The following is a 14,615-nucleotide window of genomic DNA, read 5'->3' as shown; positions in this document are numbered from 1 at the left end:
TGCTACGTTCTGATTGTTTTATCCCTACATCATATGAAGAATTGTTCACAGTCAACATCATCAGTCTGACTTAAAAGCTTAAAGTTTCTGATCAGGTCACCCTTCAGTCTTCCCTCTTCCATTGAGGGCAAGTTTAGGGCTTCAAGCCTTTTCTTGTAACTCATCTGTCATAATTCTGGTACCATCCTTATTGCCATCTTCTGGACTTTCTTTTTCAGTTCTTTATGCTTCTAAAGGTGCACTGTCCAAATTTGAGAAGCCTATTATAGTTTTTGCTTTATGTTGTATATGGACAGTTTGATAGCATTTCCTTATCCATGTACTTGAAAATTGCCTGCAGACATTATTGTTTCCTTCACTGGTTTCTCAGTTTTGTTCAGGAAGTAAATCTTTTAGGAAAGGATATTTGCCATATCCTTTTCAATGTGACTGTTAACAAGGATTGTGCTTTAAAGTAGATATAAGAATGGCAGGCCATTTTGGTAATTGGCAGCCCATGATTGAGCTAACACTTTAGCCCTTACAAATAAGATTGATGCATAGTGCTGACATGTTTTTCCTTGGACTTTTACAGAAGACTTACAGAGGAAAAGCATATGTAACCTTGTATATGGTTTTCATTGAGTGATGTTAGTGTGATCATATTTATATTCATTTCTGTAATTATGACGTATTTTTAAAAAGTTGAGAATACAGTAGATATAAGAAATATAAGTTTTGTTTATGATGCCTTGTCAGTGCTGCAAAAGGCAGGCAGATTTAAATTTGAACAACTTTCTGCTTAGCTAAAGGGTTACTTATATTTCTGGAAAAGCTGAAGCTAAGTGATCCGTCTGTAAATATGCAATTGTAAACTGTCATACAATATAAGGGAGGTTACATTCCTGCACATAATGTTCCCTGATTTACCTGTAAAGAATGACAAATCCATAAAACAGTTCAGCTTAAGAACAAGTTCCCATTCTCTCATAGCATACATTTTAGGTATTGTTTAATCAAAATTTGCCAGAACATGATATGATAATGAGAGCTTGAGTTGATGGTGGAATGAATTAAAATGGAGTGAAGGTTACTGAAAGAAAGAGGCAGGGATCTAGGCTTGTATATATCACTCACTGAATTGTCTGGCTCAGCATTTGTTTCAGCTGGATGAAGAGCAGACTTTATAGGCCTTTTGAAAGGGCTGTCCAGTGTTACTGGCATAGCACATCTCTTTCTCTCCATTTATATCTTCTTGTTGCTAAATAAAGCATCTGTCAGCATTCCAGAGAACACAAATACATGTTCTTTGTTGGGATCTGTCTCATAGCGAGGGCCACAGCCTTGCCTGAGTGGTCAGAAATTTTGGCTTAGTCCATGTTGTGAATTGGTGTGTTGTTGGGGATGTTTGTTCCCTTTCCTCTTGATTTTTTTTCTTTTTTTTGTCTCCAACCACATAAGTTCCTCATTGGTGACATCCTCAGAATGTGACTTCGGTAATTTAGCCTTGTTCTTCAATATCCTCAAAGCCAACAGTTTTAGCAAGTCACAATTGTTTGCTGCAGCTGGGGTATTGTTTTTGCTTATCCAAAACCTGAGAGACCTTGTGTACACTCAGGCCATACCTTACCCCAAACACCTTTCATATTGTGGATATGACTCCCACATCATGATGATGTTGCTTACAGCATTCAAGATATTACACTGTAATTCTTCCACTACATCCTGATGATTGTCTATCCCTCCCTTCTTTACCTTTGAGGAGATAATGGAATATCCTCCTCAGTTGATATGCCTTCAAGATGGCAGTCGCTTCCTGATCCATCGGTAGAGGGAAGGAGGTGCTATTTTATAGAGGAAACACCCTGACATTTGGATTCATCTCCATCAGGCGTTTAGGATGGTATGGGACGTAGTCAAAAATGAGTGGTGTAATATTAGCTCAGCTTTTACTAGCTCAGTAGCCCTCTCCATATGGACATCAAGAGCTAGTAAATCATGAACAATATTTCGAGCTATTTTGAGTGATCTGAAATGCCAGATCTCAGGTAATACTGACTTTACATAGCCCCACATAGGCCTTGAATTTTCTAGTTGAATTACTGTTAAGGGCCTAAGCTTGGTATTTCAATCAGCAAATAAATTGATCTTATCTTTATCCTTTATCACAGTGACCATAGTTGAGTAAGCAAGAACCATGGCCTTCACTGTAGCCATAAGTTTTGGCACATCATCACACCTCCTAAGTACCTCTAATTTCACATCAAGATTTTTTATGTGAAGAATTATGTCCTGTGCTTTAAAAAACTCCTTTATTCTTGGCAGACATCCTGAAATTGCTACATCTGTTTTGGAGATAGGACAAATAGTGACAAATTAAGGAAAGTGTGAACACTTCTTGCAATATGCTTTTGTTTATAAGCTAACCACCAGCTGATGTAATATGAATCAGAATGAATATTGCAAGTGGGTGGGGCATAAATCAAAGAAATTTTTTTCCAATGACAAGATGCATGATGAATAAGGAAACACCTGAGAATATCGTAAGATATTATATTATCATAATTTTTTTCATACATGCTCACCATTTTCTGCATGAGCAAGGTAGCATCAAAAACAGACGACAGAGCCTTGAGGGAAATATCCTCACTTGGCTCCTTGCTCTTTTCCCCCTTTTGGAAAGTATTACAAGAAGGGAGGATTTCCAGTTACTTCGCTCCCACTCTCCTTAGTTGCCTTATACAACATAAGAGGGCAGTATTCTTTCCTCCCATCCCCCAGGGACAATTATAATTGTCATTTTTATTTTATTATTATTACAGTATTTTTTCCAAACTTGATCTCTGTTTCCTGCATCAGCAAGGTAGCCGCAGGATCAGTTGAAGAAAGGCCACATCCACACATCTTTAGCTGTCATGTGTAATGCACCAAAAACCACAGCTCCCTATACACAACCAGGCCCCACAGACCTCTCCTTTGTTTACCCCAGATGCTTTACATACCCTGGTGCAGTGCGTTGACAGCACGTTGACCCCTGTATACTACATCATCAGTTCACTCTATCCTGTGCAAGCCTTTCACCTTCCTGCATGTTCAGGAAAAAATATTTTATACATTAGAGATAAGATGGATTTTTTGTATTAAATTTTTCACAACTGTGAAAAACTTTGATAACTGAGCCAAGTTCTAAGCAGGAGCTTGTAGTGTCATAATTTGCATACTTGGAGTGCTTTGGGCAGTTCTTTGCTAGTGCACCTTAGGATGAGCTTGAGCTGCAGTTCTTGTATACAGCTTTTCACTGTTTATGTGCACTGGAACACTAAAAGTGTTGCCTTTTATGGAAAATCCCTGCCAACTATAACATTGAAAATCATACAGTTTTACTTTCTGTAAGACAATTGAACAAACAGAGACAGATAAATTGATATTCAATAGAGGACAGGCTAAATGATGTCCCCGAAATTTTTATGACATACTGACAAGCACCAATTTTCAATTAGCAGATTTACTTATTTTGTCATACATAACCATTTTCTAAGGATTATCATCATTTGTAGTCCAGATATAGTTGCTGACATGTGTCTCTTTGGATTGACTGGAGAGGATTAATCTGAATTTCATATTTTAGTACAGTAATGGAGCAGTATTTAGTAATTATTGCAGCCATACACAATAACTACCTACATACAGTTTATTAGGAGTGTTCAAAGCACATATTTATAAACATTATATTAGATACATTAATGTGGAGTTTAAAGACATCTCATTATCAACTTATGAATAATGATGAAACATGTCATTCGATAGTGAACACTTGGTAGATACTGTATATTAAAACTTTTATAGATTCAAAATTTTAAGATTTCCAGTGTCCCAAAGTTGGCAAGGATTCAAAGACTTTTTTGCATCATGACCTTTAGTTCCTACCTGTCACAACATTGATTCATACTCATCAAGTGATTTGACTTTCTTTTGGGTTATTTTTCACATTCTGGAATTATGGCATTCAATTCTAGTCAGGTATCAATGAACAAATCTTCCAGTAAGGGAGTGATACACAAGAATCATTAAATCTTCATCAGAAAATAGGCATTTGTGAGCAATTGCAGAAAGATTGCGACTTCCACTTCCACGTTGGTTTGTCAGCTGTCTGTGTTGTTAAGGTTCAGAAAAAACAACTACTCAAGTATTTTTGTTTAATCAAAATTAGAAAAAGGTGTTACAAAGCAAAATACTGTAGCCAACTGTGATTTAGAGCCAGACCATACTGTTTGAACGTTTCAAACTAAAACTGTCTGAAAGTGTACCAGATGTAGGTAAAGACTTGCTGATTCATAGCTTTTACACCGTAACTCTTGCTTAAATCAGTTATCATCAAATTCAGTTTTAATAAGATAATACTTTAGAATATTAATATCATATCAAATAATTTTTCATTCAAATTCCTGAGTGAAATTTTCTTATAACCAGCACACTGTCAGATCAAGCCCTGCCTAGGGCCAGCAGGTGCCAGATGATAAAGGTTTTTTCTGCACTGTACTTTTGACTTGTTTCATGTAAACCAGTCGTATGCTGTGCTTCTTTATGGTTTACTCTGCAAGAATACAGTTTGACATAAACATTACTTACGCCCTATTTTCTTCAGCAAAACTTGTTTTTGTGATATACTAGTTTTGGTCTCATTTATAGATAAGGTCCAGTAAAATTAAACAATATTTATAGTTTTTAAGCTACAGATGATTAGAGAATACTTGGTTTAGATAGATATTGAGAATGAAGGAATTGATTATATCATAATATCTTACTTATTTACCCTTTACTTATACTTAGGAGAGGGAGATGTACTACGTTTTCCAGAGGACTTGTCCCTAGTTGGGACTCTTTGTGTTATTTGCACCATTTTTCAAGATATGAAGAGATTCCTTTTCCACCCCAACTACTGTTGGCTACCTCTTGTTCATACATTGAAAATATACCACTATTTATAGGGGTGTAAATCATTAACAGGGCCATCTTGTGTAGTTTCTGTTTTGCTCTGAGAGTATCATTTTAGTATAGGAGATTTGCCATTATCCTTCCTTATTCTGACTGTTTATGAAAGAATAATGCCTCCAAATGCATGTGGGAGTGTCAAGGCTGTTTTTGGTAATTGACAGAACAGTTTGGTAGTGAGTTTATTCAAGAGTATGTCAGGATTAAGGTAACAGTCTAGCCCTTGCACATCTTATTAATGAAGAGTTTTGACAAGTTTTATTTGAAACTTTTTCAGAAGACTTTCACAAAGGAAGAATATTATATGTAGCCTCATATATGGCCCTACCTCATTAATAAGGGATGTGGTGAACATGTGAAAAAAACTTTTGTCATGTAGATAGGGTGTTGATGTAACAACTGGCTCCAATTCTGTTGTGAAATTATCTTCAGTCTAACACATTTCAGTGCTGTTATGTATTTACTGTGTTATTGTTTAACTTGGTTCCCATTTGCCTCTAGCAGATAAAATGTAGTGAAATTGATTTTTATTAGTTATCATGGTTTTCATCCCTAAGCTTATATATGCTGCATGAGCAACTTGTACACCCATTGCAGCATTTTTCTCCTACTTTGTATTTTAAAAACTTGGGATACAAAATTGGAATTTACTGCTACAGTATGGCTGTGACTGTGTGTTTTTTGTTTTCATTTTTAGTTAAGTATGTATAGATTTTTCTTAGACAACTGTAGCAATGAATATTCAAAACACATACAAATATGTAAGGCAAAACTTACTGGCTTATGCCAGGGCATGCTAGGATGAGGAATTTCTGAGAGCTAGTGTAGGGAGAAAAGGAAATGTAACAGTTCAGAGTGAGTTCACTTCTTGGTTAGGCAAAGTTTGTCATATTTGAATGTATAGTTGTACTGGCATTCAGAAGGGTGAGAGGTAAAAATGGAACTGAATGAATTGGGATGATATGATTTACAGGGGGCAACAGACTCTCACAGGGTTGATCCAAGGTATATAAAGCAGCCAGGGTAAACCATGAAAAGAGTTTGTAGGGCTTGGCTGTGGATAGGGTGCTCTGCTTTCAGTGTATTATTCATGGCATCTAGAGTGAATGTAAGCACATAAGGCCATTCTTTGTCTATCCCTCTTGCTATCCCGCTAAGGTGTAAAATGGCAAGCAAAGTATAAAAAAATTACAATTATTATTATTATTATTATTATTATTGTTTTTGTTTTTTGCTTTGTCGCTGTCTCCCGCATTTGCGAGGTAGCGCAAGGAAACAGACGAAAGAAATGGCCCAACCCACCCCCATACACATGTATATACATACGTCCACACACGCAAATATACATACCTACACAGCTTTCCATGGTTTACCCCAGATGCTTCACATGCCCTGATTCAATCCACTGACAGCACGTCAACCCCGGTATACCACATCGCTCCAATTCACTCTATTCCTTGCCCTCCTTTCACCCTCCTGCATGTTCAGGCCCCGATCACACAAAATCTTTTTCACTCCATCTTTCCACCTCCAATTTGGTCTCCCACTTCTCCTCGTTCCCTCCACCTCTGACACATATATCCTCTTGGTCAATCTTTCCACACTCATTCTCTCCATGTGCCCAAACCATTTCAAAACACCCTCTTCTGCTCTCTCAACCACGCTCTTTTATTTCCACACATCTCTTTTACCCTTACGTTACTTACTCGATCAAACCACCTCACACCACACATTGTCCTCAAACATCTCATTTCCAGCACACCCATCCTCCTGCGCACAACTCTATCCATAGCCCACGCCTCGCAACCATACAACATTGTTGGAACCACTATTCCTTCAAACATACCCATTTTTGCTTTCCGAGATAATGTTCTCGACTTCCACACATTCTTCAAGGCTCCCAGGATTTTCGCCCCCTTCCCCACCCTATGATCCACTTCTGCTTCCATGGTTCCATCCGCTGCCAGATCCACTCCCAGATATCTAAAACACTTTACTTCCTCCAGTTTTTCTCCATTCAAACTTACCTCCCAATTGACTTGACCCTCAACCCTACTGTACCTAATAACCTTGCTCTTATTCACATTTACTCTTAACTTTCTTCTTTCACACACTTTACCAAACTCAGTCACCAGCTTCTGCAGTTTCTCACATGAATCAGCCACCAGCGCTGTATCATCAGCAAACAACAACTGACTCACTTCCCAAGCTCTCTCATCCCCAACAGACTTCATACTTGCCCCTCTTTCCATAACTCTTGCATTTACCTCCCTAACAACCCCATCCATAAACAAATTATTATTATTATTATTATTATTATTATTATTATTATTATTATTATTATTACTATCATAATCAGTGATGTTATTATTTTAATTTACTGTTTAAAAATGATACCTGGTGGTTCTGTATTGTTCTAGAGACATGAAGGTTTTAATTGATCCACACCTTTACCTTAACTAGAAAATCTTATGTCTTAAACTTCGAGAGCCTCCTACGACTGTTTTGACAAATTCTAGTTTTTTTTTTTTTTTTTTTACTGAGCTTTTTTTTTTGTTGTTGTATGATAATGTTTTTATCATGGATAAGGAAGATTTTCTGTGATTTTTATACACCCTGAACTGCATCAGAAGGTTTATTTTTTGTATATTGTATATATGGAATTGCATTGCATAAAGTTATATCTGGTATATATTGACTTTGTGGAGTTCACCAGTTATGGAAACTTTTTGCCATGGCTACGCTCTCTGTGGAGTTCCCAAAGGGAACATGCATCAGAGATATAGATAGATAGACTAACTTGCTTGGCATGTAGTAAGGCTTTTTTCATGTTCTGGACTCTTCATGTGCATTATAAAGACATATCTTGTGCAGGGACATGTTTATTGCATTGGAAAGGCTTGTTAAATTCACTCGTATTCATATACATTGCAGGGAAGGTTTTATTTTGTATACATGGACTTGTGTATTGCATATGGAAGGCTGCATTCCATGTGGCTTGTATATTGTATGGAAGGGGAAAGGTTTTACTTTATATAATCTGACTTTTGTACTACATGGAGAAGGTTTTATATCTTATAACTACACTTACCGACTATATAGGAAGCTATGTATAATACAGTTATCAGATGTAACTGAATTTGTAAAGGACTACATAGGGGAGGTTGTATTTCAGATTTTCAGAAGGGCCCATTTATGTGTTTGGAGAAAAATAACTATCTTGATGGTGGTTATACCAAAAAGGGCTCCAAAGGGCCTAGTTTCTTGGGGCAAAAATGGCTTTCTGTTCTTGGGTACTAGGGAAGAAGGAAAGTTCTACTGGGGCATTGTCCCACAGCTATGTTGAATTATATGCTGGGCTGAAGTATTTAGATTGTTGTACCGAAAGCAGAGTGTTCCATTCATGGTTGTAGATCGTATATTCTTTTTAATGCTTTTTTTTTTCTCTCTTTCCCTATCATAATGTACTCATGCCTTCCCTTCTTAGTCTATACAAATGTTGGCTGGCAGGAGTTCTGCTTGTATTTTTGTCACAGTACATTTTGATATCCCTTGCTTTTTCACATCTTGCATTGGAAGGGATTGTATTTGGGATTCGAGGAGTAATGTCTCAGCTGTTATAGTTTGGGTTGGCAAGCGTCGGGAAACTCCTCCTTACCCCTGGAGATAAGATAATACTAGCGATCTCAGCTTGCTGGGGTGCCTTCTCCCTACTGCTGGTCATGGTACTGGCAGCACTGTTGTGCTAGTCTTGGTGCTGGGACCACTGTTTTTCAGATAATGTATCTGGTCGTATTACTGGCAAGACTGGGTGTCTTAGTGACGTTCGTGGCTGTTTTCGTTCTCTCTCTCTCTCTCTCTCTCTCTCTCTCTCTCTCTCTCTCTCTCTCTCTCTCTCTCTCTCTCTCTCTCTCTCATGGCAAGGTTAGTAGGCTTTTGACGCATTGTAAAGAGTCGAATGTGGCAACCGCCTTATGAAACAATAGACCATTAAGAAGCAAGTATAGCAACCGCCTTACGAAACAACCTACGAGTAAGAATGTAGTATGGCAATAGACTTACGAAACAGCTGACCAGGGGAAGGCGATTGTGGCAACCGGCTCACGAAACAGCCGAGCATTAGAAGGTGATTATGGCAGGTGGCGTACGGAACAGCCGACTTATAAGAGGCGAGTATGGCAACAGACCAACGAAGTAACCGACATGTAGGAGGCGATTATGGCAACCGGCTTACGAAACGGCTACAATTTCCGTTTCCGCCAGTGTGTGTGTGTGTGGTGAAAGTTATTTGAGCCTCTGGTTCTTGCCTTGTGCTTGCTTGCGATTGTTGCTTGTTGTTCAGTCGCCCTCTCTTGGGTTGGGTCTGTCTAGAGACAGATACCCTCGCAGAGGTCGTCGACTCCCCCACCCCTTGAACACGACGGTACGACCCCCTAGTTGTGAGATTGTTTTTCTACCTGCTCTTAACGGGATAGGTCAACGGACTGTGTCATTTTACTGAAGGGTCGTACCGTTGTGCTCAGTAGTCGTACCGCCACGCTCAGTAATCGTACCCTAGGGGTCATACCATCGTGCTCAAGGGATTAAGCACGTGACCCGTAGCTGTCATCTGCATAATAGGTCAAGTGGCTGACCTCCGTTTACGTATGTGGGCAGTTGCTAGAACTTGCTGAGGACGATGACAACTGTAGTGTCATAACTTTCTTGTTACGTGTAGTGCTGTGTTGTGGTAATGTTCATTTGCTTTACTCTCTCTCTCTCTCTCTCTCTCTCTCTCTCTCTCTCTCTCTCTCTCTCTCTCTCTCTCTCTCTCTCTCGTTAGTAGTAGTCTACCTATATGGGAGGTATATATCATTGTTGCTCCTCTTCTTGGTATCGGAAGGCTTTTTTGACGACTGCCAAGTGAATTAGCTGTCAAGTGTCACTGCTTTGGCCCAGGTACCTGTCATTTCTTTCTGTCTTACCAACACGTAGGCAGCTGGCTTTCAGAACTCAGATATACAACCTCTGCTCACACTTCCCAACACGAAACTCATATGACGTGTTCATCGTAACCATATTTTCCTGCGCAGAGCAGTGATAGCTACGCGCGAGGCCTCACTTATGACAAAATGTAAATACTTGTTGGTAATTACTACTACTACTACTACTACTACTACTGCTCTCTCTCTCTCTCTCTCTCTCTCTCTCTCTCTCTCTCTCTCTCTCTCTCTCTCTCTCTCTCTCTCTCCCCAGTTGTGGGGTCCTCCCGCCACAGCACGTGCACGGAACCCTCAGTAGGACGGAAGGTGGCTGGCCTGGCAGCCATAAGTGGTCCACGGTCACGCGCCAGCTCGATAATTGGACGCACCGACTTTTTCTTTCAAACCACACTCTCGTGACCGCATAAACATGCACTACTTCCATCGTAAAACCTCTTATCAATGTTATAAAAATCATCCGTGCAACCCTTAAACTGTGTGTGAGGCAAGTTGCGTTGTGTCATCTCGGAGATCGATGCAGCAGCATTGCCAGCCAACATGACCTCATGCGACCCAGCGAGTCGGGGTCAGGCAAGCGCCTTTACATGGGCCGTGATGCCACTTAGTGCTTAAACAACCGCCGACCCGCCCAGTCTTTTGCTAATGTCTGAGCACTTGGGAGTCCAAAGCTATCAAGTAATAGAAACATTATCATCTTTTATTGTAACATTTCAAAGTTGTTTTCTTGGTTAGAACAGGAAATTGAGACACTCAACAGAAGTTGGACGTTTACTTGTTTATGTTGACCCAGCCCAATACGGATTCAATGGGTCAAACTGCTGGTTATGACGCTTTGTTTACCTGGTCCCGGCCTCATCTCTGGACCAGGTCAGCAGTTCAGTCCTCCCTTGACCTCCGTGGCGGTAAGACGTGAGGGGAACACAGTGCAGTACACCTTGTGTGTTATAATCTCTGTAATACCTGAAGATGCAGTCAAGTGAACGTGAAAAGTGCATAGTCGGGTGTTTCGCAATGAAAACAGTGTCTACGTATCATCGGAAATTTTTGATGCAAATATTTTCTAGAAAAGAAGAAAAGAAATAGTGCAACATGTAATGGAAATATTCAGGTACATTTCATGTGATAACAAATTGTTCTGCAAAGAAAAATTTGATTACTTTGCGATGCAAAAACTGAGAGAGCAACATCCAGTCTTGTGTGTGTCAGGTCAGAGTGATGTGTGCGTCTTGAGAATAAGCTGTTCCAACTCCGAGCGCCGTCACGTAAACCTTATTAAAGTGAGAATGGGCAGAAACTTTAAGAGTATAAACTGTTTTTAATGAAAACGAAATCAGTGTAGTGTATTGTGTGGTTAGTGAACAGCATGGTGAAACGATTGTTGCGTATAGTATTTATAACAAGCGTATGTGCACCAAAGCCATTGGGAATATATTCAGTACCTGAAGATGGTGCGATTACCTGGAAGATGTTGTGTTAGTGGTTCATTCCATGAAAGTCTGTTCACTTATGACTGACGGGTGTCACAGCCCCACACCTGCCAGCTGGCGGAAGGTAAGTAACATATTTACATATCTATCATGTTTCTTGATCGGGGTTTTCATCCGCAATTAAGAAAAATCATGAAGTCCCTCGACGTCGGTGGAACAGTCTTGCTTTTGAGCTGTGTGTCCCAGTTTCCCCAAGAAATTTTAAAAGGCGCAAAAATGTCCGGTATTAGGAGAGAACGATCGCACTTGTCCCGCTTCTTTAAAACTATTTTGTGCCTGGTTTGTACATATGCTGCAGTAATGCAAATATTCGTAAATATCGAAGGTAATATGATGTGGTTTTGAGTCATAGGTTTTATCTTTGTTGACTGATGTAAGATTCAGCATTATAGCCAAATCATGTACTTTCTTCTAATGCTCTTCATTTTCATGTATCATCTATTAGACACGTCTGGTTCATAACCATGTTCTTAATGAGAATGGATTCATGATTTTGAAATTGTTAACATGAACACCAAAAGAATCTGTAGCCGCGTCCACTTTTCAGTGGTCATATGTTAGTGCTCGGTCCATAATACTGTCATGCAATAGTAAGAAAAAAAATACCATCAGTGAAACGGGCATCAGTTTGTTTTATTAAACAAAAAACGCTATGTTTGATGTAAACATTGTTGGTATTTCAGTTTTTTCCCACTTGTCACTCCATATTTCTCGGCTACACGTTTATCATTGTGCATTAAGATACTTTGAACTATATCTCATACGTATTACTTACAATGATTTTATGAAAAGTAGTTCCCGACTAGGGTTAATACTGCTTGAATTTACGATATGTAGTTTTTGACTATACTATTGACAACCGTACATGGAGTTCTTGATTGTCTAGAATTGTCCTTTTGTTTGAGCTTCTGTTAATGTGACAGTGACCATCAGAAGGGAGTTTTTTCCTCTCTGATCACAAAATGTCCAAAGGGAAATGGAATTTCACTGCAGCCAGATCTCGGATCTGAACATCTTTTTATTGGAAAAATGGTAATTAAAGTTTCTGCCTTACAAGAAGTTTCGAAATGTTTTTATTAATTAATTAGATATCTCTGATATTCATTTGGGAGCTGATATATTTTGCAGAGTGCTTCTAAAATGTAGATCCATCGACTGGACATAACAGAAATTTTGTAATTACTGTAGAACGTAAACTCCAATATTAACCCCCTCCAAAAAATAGAAAATAAGAAATTGTTGGAGTGGACTGCATCTTAAATACCATCTGATCACCGCAGGGTGGAATCATTCACTATTACAAAAAAAAAAGAAAAAAAGCATCCAGCGTGTCAGAAATGTTTCAGTTGATGATTTCATCTCTCCGAGTTATGAACACTTGAAAAATCGTAACTTAAGAAACGAAAGTGAATTTCGAACAAATCTTTTTTGAAACGACGATATTCTGAAATTGAATCATAGGCTATTAAAGTAACTGACAGGGAAATGTAGGAGGATGAAAAGGTAATAATGTTTAGTATGTAGTAGGTCATTTGTGATTTACTTACTTAACAACTTGGGTGAATTATACCAGGATGTAAGTGAGATCACTTATTGCTCGTCTTTATTGAAGAGATGCCCTGCATTTTAGCTCGAGGATATCTGGTCACTTTAGACCGTGGTCAAGCGTTTGTGCCTCGCCAACTTGCAGCCTCCGTGAACCCCTCCAGCAACTGCGCGCGTCCCTCCCAGCTAGGCTTGGCTGGTGCTGCTGTGCAAGGATGGACTGCTAAGTGTTTACGAATAGAATATTTTTTTTTTACCTAGCGTTTATATATATATATATATATATATATATATATATATATATATATATATATATATATATATATATATATATTTGGTTACTGTGTGTTATACGGGGAGTGTTTTACACTCGTGTTGCCCCGCCCCTTAACCTTAAATATATGTATCATGTCATATATGTATGTACGTACACGCTCGAACACTCACGCACGCATCCCAGCCTAAGCCAAGTGTGTGTGTGTGTGTGTGTGTGTGTGTGTGTGTGTGTGTGTGTGTGTTTTGGCGTTGAAGATCAGAATTTGTGGCTGTCTCGACGATATTGGCAGAGACATAGGAGGATCAGCTCTCTCTCTCTCTCTCTCTCTCTCTCTCTCTCTCTCTCTCTCTCTCTCTCTCTCTCTCTCTCTCTCTCTCTAAGCTGTAGACTAGCAAATAGCCTCATTATTGTTAAACCTTTAATTTTGAGTTGTGATGATTTCGTTGTATGTTGGAACCGATCAGACATCCGGCTTACGTATGGCCTCACAAACGCCTTCGTACATTTCTCAGATTTCAGTTTCTGACCTCAGCAGAGTTCTGTTGCCTCAAGTGTGCGTCATGCCTATATGGTCAGAACCGTATATGCTATACAAATCAGATTATTACCCGAAATGCCATTTAGCTGATTATTCGAATATGATATATGGTAGACCTCATAATTCATTCGTCATGATAATGATAAAGGAGCGAATAAATACTCTTCTTCAAATTGCATTTTAACATCACCACCGCCGGATACCACACGATATAATTCACTTTTAATTTCCGAATTAAATAGTTCTCAAACCAATATATTTCTTAAAAAGTTATTGACAATTATTTTGCGGTAACCCACCGGAAGTGTATATATTTTTTTCTTATTCTCTGTTTAATGGAAATTCTTATGATTTGTTTCTAAACTGCCGTCATAGATCTTGGAGATGGCCAAGCAAATTATAGTCCATCGAAATCGTCAACGAAAGGTTGTATTTTTTGTGGTGGTTATAAAAGGATTGGAGAATTGTTTGAGGCGAGACGAATGACAAGCAGTGTTCTAAACCGAATTAGATGAGAATCTTCCTTATGTAGTTTTTCCCATATTTTCCCAATCAATTTGAACCTGATCGTTTTCCCCATCATTTCTCTATTGTTTTTCGTGTACAAGTGACATGAGGTTATGGACCTGGTGGTAGAGGCCCGTATCTTCTGCCCCAGACAATAGTAAAGGAGAAGTCCCCCCTCACATTGGACGCCTTGCCCTTCCATTCTCCTCTCTGGGAAGGAGTCTCCACCCTATTTTTTTCAAGGTCGTCTTTTTCCTTCATTTTAGAGCTTCATGATTTACAGAGTGTGGTTACTGTCGGCAGTAGCC

At 39.0% G+C, this 14,615-nt stretch overlaps 1 protein-coding gene across 4 annotated transcripts in view; it reads left to right on the top strand.

Moving 5' to 3' along the window:
* Positions 1 to 14,615, top strand: part of bbx (bobby sox) — a 182,161-nt gene that overhangs the window by 46,629 nt on the left and 120,917 nt on the right. Inside the window, exon 1 of one of the 4 annotated variants that reach the window (XM_071679917.1) lies at positions 10,830 to 11,504. The exons of 2 other annotated variants lie outside the window; for them this stretch is intronic. In XM_071679917.1, coding sequence (XP_071536018.1) covers positions 11,442 to 11,504 — 63 coding nt within the window. In that variant the 5' untranslated portion in view covers positions 10,830 to 11,441. Of the gene's footprint in view, positions 1 to 10,829; positions 11,505 to 14,615 lie in introns of those variants that run through there. One more of the 4 variants, XM_071679918.1, reaches the window with a different exon arrangement.

This window comes from Panulirus ornatus, chromosome 30, assembly GCF_036320965.1.
Source record: "Panulirus ornatus isolate Po-2019 chromosome 30, ASM3632096v1, whole genome shotgun sequence".
In the NCBI taxonomy this organism is placed as follows: Eukaryota; Metazoa; Arthropoda; class Malacostraca; order Decapoda; family Palinuridae; genus Panulirus; species Panulirus ornatus.
Note: the sequence above shows the minus strand (reverse complement) of the source record. Positions and strands in the feature narration are given on the sequence as shown.